Source organism: Lolium perenne, chromosome 3, assembly GCF_019359855.2.
Source record: "Lolium perenne isolate Kyuss_39 chromosome 3, Kyuss_2.0, whole genome shotgun sequence".
Taxonomy (NCBI): Eukaryota; Viridiplantae; Streptophyta; class Magnoliopsida; order Poales; family Poaceae; genus Lolium; species Lolium perenne.
Genome location: NC_067246.2, coordinates 349,979,854 through 349,996,117, shown reverse-complemented (window position 1 = coordinate 349,996,117; position 16,264 = coordinate 349,979,854). Strand labels below are relative to the sequence as shown.

The window sequence follows — 16,264 nt, the reverse complement described above, 5'->3', positions numbered from 1 at the left end:
GCGGAAAACGGTTGAGCTAACCTAATGTCGGAAACATATGGTGGCAGGTATGCTATGGGATCCGGACATATTGGTTCTAATGGATTGGGATCCGGGCTACTCGGAGAGCTACCAGTACAGTGCGATGAATCAAGTGGCATGCTTCCGGCTGCGCCCATGCAAATTATTTGAGTATCCGGATCTACACTAAGTTTGTCTTCTACAAGGCCGGCGCACGTACCGTTAATGGCGCGGTGGCTCGACGGAGCTCCGGTGAAGTCGAGGTCGCCGGACTTGCAGGGAATCACCTCGCGTGACCACGAATCGGCGGCGGGAAGGATTTCCCGTTCAACCGAAGGGGTCTTGGCGCGAGGAGAGGCTTGGACTGGCGGCGCGCGGAGTTCACCGTGGCGAGGTTCGCCGGAGTTTAGATCCGTCGGGCGGCGTGATACGTCTCCGACGTATCGATAATTTCTTATGTTCCATGCCACATTATTGATGTTATCTACATGTTTTATGCACACTTTATGTCATATTCGTGCATTTTCTGGAACTAACCTATTAACAAGATGCCGAAGTGCCAGTTCCTGTTTTCTGCTGTTTTTGGTTTCAGAAATCCTAGTAACGAAATATTCTCGGAATCGGACGAAATCAACGCCCAGGTTCCTATTTTGCCCGGAAGCATCCAGAACACCCGAGAGACACCAGGGAGGGGGCACAGGCCCACCAAACCCTAGGCCGGCGCGGCCAGGGGGGCCCGCGCCACCCTATGGTGTGGGCACCCCTTCGTCCCTCTGACGCCGCCTCTTCGCCTATTTAAAGCCTCCGTCGCGAAAACCCTGATACGTTCGACGAAACCCACAGAAACCTTCCAGAGCCCCCGCCATCGCGACGCCAAGATCTGGGGGACAGGAGTCTCTGTTCCGGCACGCTGCCGGAACGGGGAAGTGCCCCCGGAAGGCTTCTCCATCGACACCGCTGCCATCTCCACCGCCATCTTCATCACCGCTGCTGCTCCCATGAGGAGGGAGTAGTTCTCCATCGAGGCTCGGGGCTGTACCGGTAGCTATGTGGTTCATCTCTCTCCTATGTACTTCAATACAATAATCTCATGAGCTGCCTTACATGATTGAGATTCATATGATGATGCTTGTAATCTAGATGTCGTTATGCTAGTCAAGTGAATTTTACTTATGTGATCTCTGGAGACTCCTTGTCCCACGTGTGTAAAGGTGACAGTGTGTGCACCGTGTGGGTCTCTTAGGCTATATTTCACAGAATACTTATTCACTGATGAATGGCATAGTGATGGGCTTATTTATATCTCTTTATGATTGCAATGTGTTTGTATCACAATTTATCTATGTGCTACTCTAGCAATGTTATTAAAGTAGTTTTATTCCTCCTGCACGATGTAATGGTGACAGTGTGTGCATCCGTGTTAGTACTTGGTTTATGCTATGATCATGATCTCTTGTAGATTGCGAAGTTAACTATTGCTATGATAGTATTGATGTGATCTATTCCTCCTACATATGCATGAAGGTGACAGTGTGCATGCTATGTTAGTACTTGGTTTAGTCGAATTGATCTATCTTACACTCTAAGGTTACTTAAATATGAACATTGAATTGTGGAGCTTGTTAACTCCGGCATTGAGGGTTCGTGTAATCCTACGCAATGTGTTCATCATCCAACAAGAGTGTAGAGTATGCGTTTATCTATGCTGTTATGTGATCAATGTTGAGAGTGTCCACTAGTGAAAATCTAATCCCTAGGCCTTGTTCCTAAATACTGCTGCGTTACTACTGCTTGTTTACTGTTTCACTGTGTTACTACTGCCGCAATACTACCACCATCAACTACACGCCAGCAAGCTATTTTCTGGCACCGTTGCTACTGCTCATATATATTCATACCACCTGTATTTCACTATCTCTTCGCCGAACTAGTGCACCTATTAGGTGTGTTGGGGACACAAGAGACTTCTTGCTTTGTGGTTGCAGGGTTGCATGAGAGGGATATCTTTGACCTCTTCCTCCCTGAGTTCGATAAACCTTGGGTGATCCACTTAAGGGAAAACTTGCTGCTGTTCTACAAACCTCTGCTCTTGGAGGCCCAACACTGTCTACAGGAAAAGGAGGGGGAAGTAGACATCAAGCTATTTTCTGGCGCCGTTGCCGGGGAGGAAAGGTAAAAGGTACTCACACTCCGGACCTCGGCTACCAAGCTATTTTCCGCCGTTGTAAGTACTCAAAGCTATTTCCTTTAGATCCTGCAATTGCATCTTTTTGTTTCTTGTTTACACTAGTTTGGCATAATGGACAAAAATGAGCTTCTTATGCTATTTCCTGATTTAAAACATGGATTGTTTGATGCGAAAATTAAAAAACCTATGGAATCTTATTTGCATGCTGGTAGTAATATTAGTATGAATGCTTTGAACACCATTGTTGATAATGATATAGAAAGTTCTAAGCTTGGGGAAGCTGGTTTTCATGATCTTTTTAGTCCCCCAAGCATTGAGGAGAAAATTTTCTTTGATGACACTTTGCCTCCCATATATGATGATTATAATGATAGTGGTCTTTTGGTGCCACCTACTATGGAGAGTAAATTTTGTTGTGATTATACTATGCCTCCTACACTTGATGAGAATAATAACGATAGCTACTTTGTTGAATTTGCTCCCACTATTACTAATAAAATTGATTATGCCTATGTGGAGAGTAATAATTTTATGCATGAGACTCATGATAAGAATGCTTTGTGTGATAGTTACATTGTTGAGTTTGCTCATGATGCTACTGAAAGTTATTATGAGAGAGGAAAATATGGTTGTAGAAATTTTCATGTTACTAAAACACCTCTCTATGTGCTGAAATTTTTGAAGCTATACTTGTTTTATCTTCCTATGCTTGTTACTTTGCTCTTCATGAACTTGTTTATTTACAAGATTCCTATGCATATGAAGCATGTTAGACTTAAATGTGTTTTGAATTTGCCTCTTGATGCTCTCTTTTGCTTCAAATACTATTTCTTGCGAGTGCATCATTAAAACTGCTGAGCCCATCTTAATGGCTATAAAGAAAAGAACTTCTTGGGAGATAACCCATGTGTTATTTTGCTACAGTACTTTGTTTTATATTTGTGTCTTGGAAGTTGTTTACTACTGTAGCAACCTCTCCTTATCTTAGTTTTGTGTTTTGTTGTGCCAAGTGAAGCCTCTAATTGAAGGTTGATACTAGATTTGGATTTCTGCGCAGAAACAGATTTCTATCTGTCACGAATCTGGGCTGTTTTCTCTGTAGAAAAATTAGAAAAATATGCCAATTTACGTGCGTGTTCCTCAGATATGTACGCAACTTTCATTAGTTTTGAGTTTTCTGATCTGAGCAACGGAAGTATTTATTAGAAATTCGTCTTTACGGACTGTTCTGTTTTGACAGATTCTGCCTTTTATTTCGCATTGCTTCTTTCGCTGTGTTGGGTGGATTTCTTTGTTCCATTACCTTCCAGTAGCTTTGAGCAATGTACAGAAGTGTTAAGAATGATTGTGTCACCTCTGAACATGTGAGTTTTTGATTATGTACTAACCCCTCTAATGAAGTTTATGAGAAGTTTGGTGTGAAGGAAGTTTTCAAGGGTCAAGAGAGGAGGATGATATACTATGATCAAGAAGAGTGAAAGCTCTAAGCTTGGGGATGCCCCGGTGGTTCACCCCTGCATATATCAAGAAGACTCAAGCGTCTAAGCTTGGGGATGCCCAAGGCATCCCCTTCTTCATCGACAAATTATCAGGTTCCTTCTCTTGAAACTATATTTTTATTCGGTCACATCTTATGTGCTTTGCTTGGAGCGTCTGTATGTTTCTTATTTTTGTTTGTGTTTGAATAAATTGGATTACATCATGCTTGTGTGGGAGAGAGACACGCTCCGCTGTTGCATATGAACACATGTGTTCTTAGCTTTTAATATTCATGGCGAAGTTTCTTCTTCGTTAAATTGTTATATGGTTGGAATTGGAAAATGATACATGTAGTAATTGCTATAAATGTCTTGGGTAATGTGATACTTGGCAATTGTTGTGCTCATGTTTAAACTCTTGCATCATATGCTTTGCACCCATTAATGAAGAAATACATAGAGCATGCTAAAATTTGGTTTGCATATTTGGTCTCTCTAAGGTCTAGATAATTTCTAGTATTGAGTTTGAACAACAAGGAAGATGGTGTAGAGTCTTATAATGTTTTCAATATGTCTTTTATGTGAGTTTTGCTGCACCGGTTCATCCTTGTGTTTGTTTCAAATAAGCCTTGCTAGCCTAAACCTTGTATCGAGAGGGAATACTTCTCATGCATCCAAAATACTTGAGCCAAACAACACTATGCCATTTGTGTCCACCATACCTACCTACTACATGGTATTTCCTGCCATTCCAAAGTAAATTGCTTGAGTGCTACCTTTAAACAATTCAAAATTTATCACCTCTGATTTGTGTCAATGTTTTATAGCTCATGAGGAAGTATGTGGTGTTTATCTTTCAATCTTGTTGGGAAACTTTCACCAATTGACTAGTGGCTTCATCCGCTTATCCAATAATTTTGCAAAAAGAGCTGGCAATGGGATTCCCAGTCCCAAATTAATTAACAAAAATAGACACTCCTCCATGGTATGTGATTGTTGGACGGCACCCGAAGGATTCGGTTAGCCATGGCTTGTGTAAGCAAAGGTTGGGAGGAGTGTCATCATAATAAAACTAAAATAAAAAGGCACTCCTTCATGGTATGAGATTGTTGGCAGGCACCCGAGGATTCGGTTAGCCATGGTTTGTGAAAGAAAGGTTGGAAGGAGTGCCACCCAAAATAAAATAAAATGGGAGCCGCTCTTTGAAGGTTTGTCCAGCAAGGGTTAGAGTACCCGCTACCATTCGTTGACAACAACATACACCTCTCAAAACTTTATTTTTATGCTCTCTTTATGTTTTCAAAATCAAAGCTCTAGCACAAATATAGCAATCGATGCTTTTCCTCTATGGAGGACCATTCTTTTACTTTCAATGTTGAGTCAGTTCACCTATTTCTCTCCACCTCAAGAAGCAAACACTTGTGTGAACTGTGCATTGATTCCTACATACTTGCTTATTGCACTTATTATATTACTCTATGTTGACAATATCCATGAGATATACATGTTACAAGTTGAAAGCAACCGCTGAAACTTAATCTTCCTTTGTGTTGCTTCAATGCCTTTACTTTGAATTATTGCTTTATGAGTTAACTCTTATGCAAGACTTATTGATGCTTGTCTTGAAGTGCTATTCATGAAAAGTCTTTGCTATATGATTCACTTGTTTACTCATGTCATATACATTGTTTTGATCGCTGCATTCACTACATATGCTTTACAAATAGTATGATCAAGGTTATGATGGCATGTCACTCCAGAAATTATCTGTGTTATCGTTTTACCTGCTCGGGACGAGCAGAACTAAGCTTGGGGATGCTGATACGTCTCCGACGTATCGATAATTTCTTATGTTCCATGCCACATTATTGATGTTATCTACATGTTTTATGCACACTTTATGTCATATTCGTGCATTTTCTGGAACTAACCTATTAACAAGATGCCGAAGTGCCCTGTGTGCTGCTGTTGTTGGTTTCAGTAATCCTAGTACCGAAATATTCTCGGAATTGGACGAAATCAACGCCCGAGGTTCCTATTTTGCCCGGAAGCATCCAGAACACCCGAGAGACACCGGGGAGGGGCACAGGCCCACCAAACCCTAGGCCGGCGCGGCCGGGGGCCGCGCCACCCTATGGTGTGGGCACCCCTTCGACCCTCGACGCCGCCTCTTCGCCTATTTAAAGCCTCCGTCGCGAAAACCACGATACGTTCGACGAAACCCACGAAACCTTCCGAGCCGCCGCCATCGCGACGCCAAGATGCGGGGACAGGAGTCTCTGTTCGGCACGCTGCCGGAATGGGGAAGTGCCCCGGAAGGCTTCTCCATCGACACCGCTGCCATCTCCACCGCCATCTTCATCACCGCTGCTCCCATGAGGAGGGAGTAGTTCTCCATCGAGGCTCGGGGCTGTACCGGTAGCTATGTGGTTCATCTCTCTCCTATGTACTTCAATACAATAATCTCATAAGCTGCCTTACATGATTGAGATTCATATGATGATGCTTGTAATCTAGATGTCGTTATGCTAGTCAAGTGAATTTTACTTATGTGATCTCCGGAGACTCCTTGTCCCACGTGTGTAAAGGTGACAGTGTGTGCACCGTGTGGGTCTCTTAGGCTATATTTCACAGAATACTTATTCACTGATGAATGGCATAGTGAGGGGCTTATTTATATCTCTTTATGATTGCAATGTGTTTGTATCACAATTTATCTATGTGCTACTCTAGCAATGTTATTAAAGTAGTTTTATTCCTCCTGCACGATGTAATGGTGACAGTGTGTGCATCCGTGTTAGTACTTGGTTTATGCTATGATCATGATCTCTTGTAGATTGCGAAGTTAACTATTGCTATGATAGTATTGATGTGATCTATTCCTCCTACATATGCATGAAGGTGACAGTGTGCATGCTATGTTAGTACTTGGTTTTGTCGAATTGATCTATCTTACACTCTAAGGTTACTTAAATATGAACATTGAATTGTGGAGCTTGTTAACTCCGGCATTGAGGGTTCGTGTAATCCTACGCAATGTGTTCATCATCCAACAAGAGTGTAGAGTATGCGTTTATCTATTCTGTTATGTGATCAATGTTGAGAGTGTCCACTAGTGAAAGTCTAATCCCTAGGCCTTGTTCCTAAATACTGCTGCGTTACTACTGCTTGTTTACTGTTTCACTGTGTTACTACTGCCGCAATACTACCACCATCAACTACACGCCAGCAAGCTATTTTCTGGCACCGTTGCTACTGCTCATATATATTCATACCACCTGTATTTCACTATCTCTTCACCGAACTAGTGCACCTATTAGGCGTGTTGGGGACACAAGAGACTTCTTGCTTTGTGGTTGCAGGGTTGCATGAGAGGGATATCTTTGACCTCTTCCTCCCTGAGTTCGATAAACCTTGGGTGATCCACTTAAGGGAAAACTTGCTGCTGTTCTACAAACCTCTGCTCTTGGATGCCCAACACTGTCTACAGGAAAAGGAGGGGGAAGTAGACATCACGGCGCGGCGCGAGGAGGAAGATGAAGTGGTGAGGAAAGGTGAAAGAATGAAGAATTACCGAGCCGCGGGGTATTTATAGGCCACACGCGGAGATTCGGGATTCGGATCCGATGGTGGAAACGGAACGGTCACACCGTTGGATGGACGACACGTGTTTTAGGTCAAGTGCGGTAAAACGACGTGGAGGTAACTTAACCATGCACTCCCGAAAATTCCGGCTAAAGATTTGCATCTGCGAAAATTTAGCGCGGGAAATAAGGGGGTTGTGCGTGGGAAAGGCGGAATCTCCGTTGCCATACCCAATCTGAAGATGAAGGACTTTCGAGTGAATGAACCCGGAATCAAGTAAAAGTTTTGAAGCTCTTCAAGATTCTCTTCGGATCCGAGCTGAATGAAGTCGGAGGAATGATGAATCTCGGAGAACTTCGGGGGCTACTGTTGTGGGTATACTTTATGGGTATATCAACGGCATGGCCTAGATCCGGCAAGCCCGGGTGGCCCATAGTTGGTGGTAAGGCATGTGGCCCATCGGGCGGCCCAGTTGCTGTAGATCATGAAGGATGAAGTCCAGCCCAGGAACAGGAAGCCGGATCTCAACCGACCTACGAAGGAGGCCGGATCCATGACAGCCCATGAAGTATCCGGATCCAGCACGTACTTGGAGGAAGGCGGATCCTTGACGTACACGGCAAGACATTGTACCATAGTTAGGCAACTTGTATTCCGGCTAGGACTCTCCATGTAAACCCTAGATCCGTGCGCCTATATAAGCCGGATCCCGGGAGCCCTAGAGGCAGAACCACAACTCATTGTAACAACGCGAAAGCGCCCAGATAATTCCAGACAAGCAGCAGTAGGCCCTGCCATCGTGCAGGTGTTCCGAAGCTGGGTAACTCGCGTACCACCGTCCCTTGTGCACTCCGCCCTATGGCCCCTACTTCTTCTCCCCCTCGTGAGGATCCCTCCTCCGAGGTACCGTCGATTAGGCAACGACAGGTACCATGCAAAAAATCCGCCTCAGGTGTTATCTTATGTTTTTTTTTGGCCCACACGTTTTCTGTTGTTTTTAGGCTCATCTATCTTACAATTGATCACATTTACTTTGTTGCAGACTCCCTAAAAATTGAAAAAGATTAAAACTTGGAATTATCTCCTACTCAACCACTCTAGTCGCCCTACATACCATTTCACTATATGTATCATTCCTGTAATAAAAAACAAAGTATTACTTTTACAATTATGAATATGACTATGTGGTGGGAGATGGAACCATGGTTTAAATTGATGGTGGAGGTTCCATTGCAACTAGAAAAGTATTCAGATAGGATTAAAATTTTATCTAGTGATTCTTGCATCTTATACTCGTGTTAACCATAAGATCTGGAATGAGACAAGAAAGTTAGCTATATCTTCTTTCTTTCGCATATCAACGGATACGCCGTACTGCAACTATTGTAGTTCTGCTGGGAGAAGTATGAGGGTGGGACCTATAAAGTTCCCACTGTATTGGTGGTGTATGAAGGATTGTGAAGCACCTATTGTAGGCCAGGCGTCAACTGGGTACACGACCAGGGGGATTGTCAGCTTTCACAAAAGGGTGGGTATGCGGGATCATGAAGAAGGACATTGATTGTTCTAGAACTTAGACTGGGCCCCATACTAAAAAGAGTATGGACGAGAAAGTACACACGATTGTGCAACAAAGCTAAGTTCTCTTGTGGGTAAAATAACGAACTCTGCAGAGTGTATAAATTGTGGTTGTTCACTGCTTGTTGTGGGAAGGAACTACGAACATGGAAGGAAAGAAGCTCCATGAAGTTCTAATCAACTTGCGAAGGTTGATAGACATAATTTTTTCAGAATAAAAGCAACCTTTTAAAGAAATGATTGGCAAAACCTGCAATGGCCTAGGGCTTTTTTTGATCCACGGCTATAGATAGTGCATCAAACACCTATTCTATTAAATTGCACTTGTTGAGTACGCTCGTACCCACCTTTCCTTTGAATCCCATGCTTAGACTATAAGAATACCAACGGGGAGGCCAATGAAGAAACTGAAGGCGTTGACGAGGTTTGATATGAGGAAACTGACATGTCTAGAGGAGTCGAAGGCGTCAACTACCTAATTTCCTACAAAACTGAAGAATTCTACGACGAGAGAGAGTAGTAGATGAGCCGCCTAAGTTAGTTAGTTGAGCAACACCAAACTCTATAGATTAAAGTTGCATGAGTCGTCATGGTACTTAGTTTACTTATTTCAGTTGTTCTTAAGTTATTTGGAGTCAAAACTAGAGTCGCCAATCTAGTTTGTTTGGACTGAAGAGGAACTCGAAGTTGTTGTGCATTTGTCGCTTGTAATATTAAGTGTCTAAAATAAAGACCTCTAATATTTCTATTATACAAATCTGAGTAATCTAATATTTATGAAATGGTACTTCACGAAGTGTTATGTCAGTACCTTGTGTGCCATAACATGTAGTGATATGCCGGATCATCGCAGGATGCAAGGTGAACCATGGGCAACTTAGGTGGGGATGCTCCCGCAGGTGTGCAAGAGCACATAGCTCATGACATATCACATGGCAAGAGGCTTGAAGAAGATACATGCAAATATAAGACATACTCTATGCTTTTCCAGTTAATGCTAGTCTTGTATGTAGCTCGAATAATGATTCCTACTATGCAGACATGCAGCATTGTAATGTTTGTATCATACAATTTTTTTACTGTAATAAAAATACTAAAGCCCAAGAAGTTAGAACCAACACTTGGATGTTACAATTGCAGAATGATATGCCTTTTTATAACAGGGAGTTGGGGGCACTTGATGATATATTGCCGATATCTGTTGTGTGCCGATTTCTCTTGGATGTGATGGAGAATGTGTGCTGGCTAGGCTGCAGAGACTGAAGGAGGGCCGCTATCATCATCAGCAGCAATCTTTTTTTTGCGATCATCATCAGCAGCAATCGGCACTGGAACCGCCAAACGTGACTAACAAAATCAGCTAGTAGTTCTTGTACCAGCTGCTCAGCTGAAGGACAAACAGCAGCCAATCACTGGACAAACAGCAGCCAAGCATCTGAAGTTCTGAATGCAAATGCATACTCCACATGGACATTGTTTTAGGCGTTCATATAGAAGAATATAGTGTAGAGAGGAAAGAAAATAGTGGCTGTACTCTATGGTTCTTGCTGGGATTGCACATGTCAGTCTCTCAATACTAAATTGCGCAGCGAAAACAAAATGTTAGGTGAGAAACAATACTCCATCCGATCCATAATAAGTATGCGGTAGTTAATATGGATCGGAGGGATCATTATATTTTCCCATGACTGACTGGTCCATGCAAGCTGCAGATGCTTATCCAGATATGTATCCTCCTGGACATCATCCAGGCATCACAACCCAAGCGGAAATCACTGATTTATTTACAAGTAGTTAAGAACCACCACTACGATTTTCATACTTCTAATGGATACTACCGGACTGCCTACTATCAGATTTGCACTAAAATCTTGAACAACGATAACTCTGAGTGTAATTCAATTAAAAGTACACTACCATCAATCTGCCAATCACTGGACTAGAAAATGGTCATCACAAGTTCATAAGAGTGCTCATGCTCATACTTATAAGATAATTTACATTGTTAATATTTTTCCAATTGAAATCAATATGTCATGCTCGCACGGGGTCGATGTGAGCGTCCCTTCCATCGCCTTCCGACAGTCTCCGGCTGTGCGCCACTTGATAGAAACATCTTCTGCTCCTCTGCATCAGGAGAAAGTTTCAAAATTTCAGTTTCATGTAGAACGGTACTGACGGCACTTCAGCACACGGCACATCACCTTCAAAATTTAAGTATTTCACAGCACAAAAGTATTTTTTTTTTCAAGGTGCCCCTTCAAAATTTAAGCACATGCCATCACCTTCAAATTTCTGGGCAGATTAAAATGTAAGTATTTAGACCCTTTATTTGACTAGTTTGTCAAGTTTCTGCATTTCTTCAGGAATTACTTACAGGTTTAGAATGGAAACGTTTCACAGAGAAAAGCTACTGGAGAAATGTGCGCTCACAGGTAGGGATTCTCAACATTTGCACATAATACAATTACACTGTACAATACTATACATGATCATTCTCTGTTGTCAAAGCAAAATGCAGAGTCAGGGGCACACTTTCATTAGACAAAGCTGAATAAATATGTCAAACAAACACAAAAGAGAAGTTTAATCTCATATATATCATGTCAAATTTTGTCTCTGTTATGTTCAGTGCATTCTTGATTATGACGCTAAAAAATGTTAAATAATGGAAGAGTATAAAATGTCTACCTTGTATGCTACATGCCCAATCTACATAACATATACTAGTTCTTTGAGCCACACACTACTAGGAAAACGTCTATTGCCGGCGCACCAGCGCCCGTCAGTGGGTGTTGGTGCAGCCCGAGGCTGCACCCTCTTCTTCCCTTTCACTCGCAGCTCACGGACAGAGGTAGAAGAAGAAAGACACGGCCGGCGCACGAACGCCGCCGCGGGCGCTCCACCACCCTACTCTTCCTTTTATTCAGCTGGCTCTTACCAGTCTACTTACAACAACGATCGTACAGGCTTTTTATACATAGGCATAGCACAGGGGGCATGCACACACGATCTCCACCCTGCTCGCGCATGCACGCACGTACGCTGCCCAGATCGCTTTGCCGCTCGATCCGCATGGTTCAGCCGCGTGCACAACGCGCCACACGCGCATGACGCGGCTGCCTCCCAACGGACTGGACACGAGCACCCGCTACTCTCGCCAACAACCTATCCTACGCGGCGGACTCGAATACGAGCACTAACTCGCACACCGCCACGACACAGCGACGGACGAACTCGTCGCGGTTTATTTGCTAACAGTGGGAACGGGCCGGTGGTAACGAGCTACTGCCGGCGCACCTGCCAGTGCGCCGGCGGTAACACGAGTTATCCCGGCCCACCTACCTCTTGCACTGACAGTAATTTTCCGGGAAACAAAAAAAAAACCTCGCGAGGGCCCTTTTACAAGCAGCCTCCTACGAAAACATGAAAGCAATCGAGTCCTAGTTGCACAGATCTGAATCTTGAGGCCGAGGAGGAGCTCGAGGCAGCGTGTTGGCAGCGTGGTCGTCGGCGTGTCGGCATCCTCGTCGAACCTCGAGGCTGAGGAGGAGCTAGGCGGCGTGGTCGTCGGAGTTCGAGGCCGAGGAGGACCTCGAGGCGTGGCCATCGGAGCTCGAGGTTCAGGAGGAGCTCAAGGCCGACGGGGAGGAGGAGGCATGATGAGGACATCCCAGCCATCAACAACGCACAAAACATCAATAGACCTATCACAAGAAGTCGCGCAAAACAAATAAGCGATCAGGTGAACGCTAACCTAAGTTTATCTTGTAATACCTACCTTAATGAGATGAATATGCTTTCATCCACTTTGTTACTGTTTGTATTCAGGAAGAAGGTTGAAGGTTGTCCATAATAATGAAGAACAAAGTTACCAACAACAAGTTTCAAGACATCAACACAAGTCTCGAAGAAATCTACTACCACCAGTTTTTCCTCTAAACTTTCGTCATGGAAACGCCATATACTTGAGAGACGGGCCAGTGGACTATACCAAAAGAAGCTCCATCAAATTATCTTTCCAACAAAAAAAGTCTCACATTATTTCGAGTTCTGGAGTCAAAGTTATGGCTATTTTCGTGGAAGATGTCCAGGCTGTTAAAGTTCGCGAATTCCCGAGAAGCCTGGCAATAACCCCTCAAGTTGACTATCCTTTCAGAACATTTTTCACCCTCAAGCTGGTTATTTACCTCACCTCTTTCCATACCTAACCGGGGGTTTCCCTTAGTATAAAATACCCTAGTGCTTTCTCTTTTGGGGGACTTTTAGCCACTTCATATTCAGAACAAAGATAAAGCTCCTCCTAAGTTGGAGAGACCTTGCTACCCTTATTCTCGTGATTCCACGCGGATTTGCACTTAATTTGTGCTCCACGACTTGAGCGTGGTTGTGTGGATTAGAGTTCGTGACTCCCTTGCGGATTGCACCTAGTTCGTGCTCCACGACTTAGCGTGGCTGTGTGGGCTAGTTCGCGGATTATGGATAGGCGATTGTTCGGATTGCAGGCTACGATTGGCATCCTCTCCGCCCGATCATAATCTGTTATTTTTGTTTTTGGCTGCTTGCAGCTAGTTATCTTATTTCTATCCTCTATCCTACTGCGTGAAGATCGGGCCTAATCATCAAGCACCTCTTTCCCAAAGTCGCATATCATGTGGTATCAGAGCTTTTGTTGACACGGTAGAATCTGTTTTTCCCCTTGTTTTTCTCCATCGAATCTTTGTTTGTCCATCATATCTTCAGATCTGACTTCTAGTAGCTTAGATCTATCACTTGATGTTATTTTCTTCCCTGTTCTAGATCCAAATCCAAAGAAAAAAATCCACCAAAAAAGTTCCTAGACCTTCCTTGTGCTGAGATCTAGTCTTGTGTTTTCTTCTTTGTGTTCTTCGTATCTTGTGTTTGCTCCAAATAATTTTGAATGTCTGCTTATCTTGATCTTGTGTTTCAGACCTGTTGTTTAGAGAGAAAAAAAGAGACAAAAAAAAAGAGAGAAGAAAAAAAAGGAGAGAGAAAAAGTAGTGCTGAAAAGTTTTCAATTAGTTTCAGTTTGGTGAGAAAATTTCAGAGGTCATAGAGGCAAGTGTTGCAGGAAAAACATGGTGCAAAGTTACCAAAGTTTTCTTATTATGTATATCTTAGCATCTATTGGATCTCAGCACTAATCCCTCTTTGTTTCCCCCACCAAAATCCACCATAAAACTGCTAGTCTCTTCCTTTTCAATCGCTTGTCCACTTCCAAAAAACCAGTGCCACACACCGCCGAGGAACATTAGAATTTGGGTAAGAAAGAGGTGAGTTGAGAGTTCCACATATATACACATATTTCTTCACCCCTTTGTGAGTTCTAATATGACAGGATCCAACTCAAGCGTGCATGGCGAAAACAATATGGAAGGCTATGTTTTGGTGACTCGTGCTGAGATGGATGCACAGATTGATGCACAGATTGATGCAATGGGGCTCGACATCAACATCTCCCTACTGCCTCGTTGGTCGGCAACAATGGGCAGAACGCCAACAACAACCTCTCCTATGACCATGAACGAGCTGCAGGTGCCCCTGTTGCTGGGGCTGAACGACAGCGTGGTGAAGATGATGCACCTCATGTGGGTGGGCGTCATGGAAGAGGAGCTCACGGGCGAGACTATGGATCCCGTGGGTTTGCTGCTGCTCACCGACAACGAGCTGCACATAATGGTGATGATATGTACATTGATGACTTTTCAGACCATGGAGACGAGTATGATGGTGTGGGAAATTATGAACCACACTCCCCACCTCACCGAGCTGTTGCTTTTGGTCGCAATGGTCGTGCCTGTGACCGTCGTGAGAGAGAAGATCATGATAGCCTTGCAAAGGTGAAGTTGAACATTCCATCATTCACAGGGAAGGAGGTTCCGGATGCATATATTGAGTGGTAGAAAAGGTGCGATCAGATTTTTCGTGTTCATGGATTTTCTAAAGCAAAGAGAGTTGATCTTGCTGTTATGGAGTTCTCTGGTTATGCACTCACTTGGTGGAATCAGCTGCAAGAAGATCGATTTGCATCGGGCCATGAATATGTTCGCAGCTGGACTGTGATGAAGAGAATCATGAGACACCGTTTTGTCCCTTCATATTATGAGAGGCAACTACATAAAAGATTGCAGGCCTGACACAAGGTTCTCGCACCGTGGAGGAGTACTATAAGGAGATGGAGGTGTTGCTGATTCGTACTAGAACCCAAGAGAGTGAAGAAGCAAAGACGGAATTTTTTTTGCATGGACTGAATGATGAGATCTCAGATTTTGTGGAGATGTTCCCTTATGACTCGCTGCAAGATGTAGTGCACCAAGCTATTCGAAAGACATCAACCCGCAGTGCTTAGCGGAGGCTGGTTTATGGCGTATGCGGTGCCTACTCATATGCATGTGAGCGGTTGAATACCACATGCCGCACCGTGTGAGGAGACAGTTTGGATTGTTTCGGGAATGCCCACCTAAATGTGGCAAGACACGAATCGCGCGCTCCATAGGTAAGGTCGAATTGGAAAAGCTTACTTTGGCCACAGTTCTATTCAATACACCGTGCAAACTTGTTCTCCAATGTCTTGTAAGCTTTCCATCCCTAGCATAATGTGAACAACACATACATACATGTGTTCAATAGTTAGCCATAGTCAAAACAAATCAAGCTAGGGTTTCTACCCATACAACCTGCCACTAACACTTGTCCTACTTCAACAAACCCTAACATTCCTAAAAAATTGACTTGACTTGCCAAATCAAGTTAGGGTTTCACACCTATGGTTTCACATCTAGATCTAACCAAATCCATCAATGCATTGGATGAAAAGAAGGGGATCGAAGGATATTACATTAAGGAACGTGTTGGAAATGAACTCCATGAATAACTCCAACGAAATCCACCAAGATTTGAGAGAGATTTGGGTGGGGGAGAGAGGTGGAGTGCCTGGTCGTCGGAGGAGGAAGAAGCTGAGCATGAAATGAGCCCTGGTTGGGCTGGAATGGCTCGTGCCGCCACACATAAGTGGATGTGTGGCACCCTTCCGAGCAGCGTCACACATTCAATGTGTGGCGCCCGTGGGAGCGGCGCCACACAACCATGCCATGTCGGCTGGTCAATGGCGCGCAGTGTCGACCGCGCCATGTACGACAGGATCTGTGGCACCGCTCCCGCGGACGCCACACATACAGGTGCGGTGCCGCTCGGGGACGCCACAAAAAAGGGTTAGAAGAGAAAACGTAGTACCTAAATGGGTACGCAGAAGCATACGTTTAAGCAAAAAAAATCCTCAAATAAATTGAATAGCTAAACGAAAGGAAGCTTTTGAAACAGTGATGAGTTTAAGGATCCAGTAAAACATTGTTTTATTCATGAGCCAATTTTTGAACATAAGCTCGTTTTTTTCGCTGTCTTAGAAGCGGGCCGA

The 16,264-nt window shown here is 43.8% G+C and overlaps 1 protein-coding gene across 1 annotated transcript in view; it reads right to left on the bottom strand.

The window, feature by feature from the left end:
• Positions 1–10,529: 10,529 nt before the first annotated feature.
• LOC127346188 (uncharacterized) overlaps positions 10,530–16,264 on the bottom strand; it is a 42,077-nt gene continuing 36,342 nt past the window's right edge. The window contains exon 10 of the mRNA XM_051372738.1: positions 10,530–10,956. Coding sequence (XP_051228698.1) covers positions 10,955–10,956 — 2 coding nt within the window. The 3' untranslated portion in view covers positions 10,530–10,954. The remainder of the gene's footprint in view (positions 10,957–16,264) is intronic.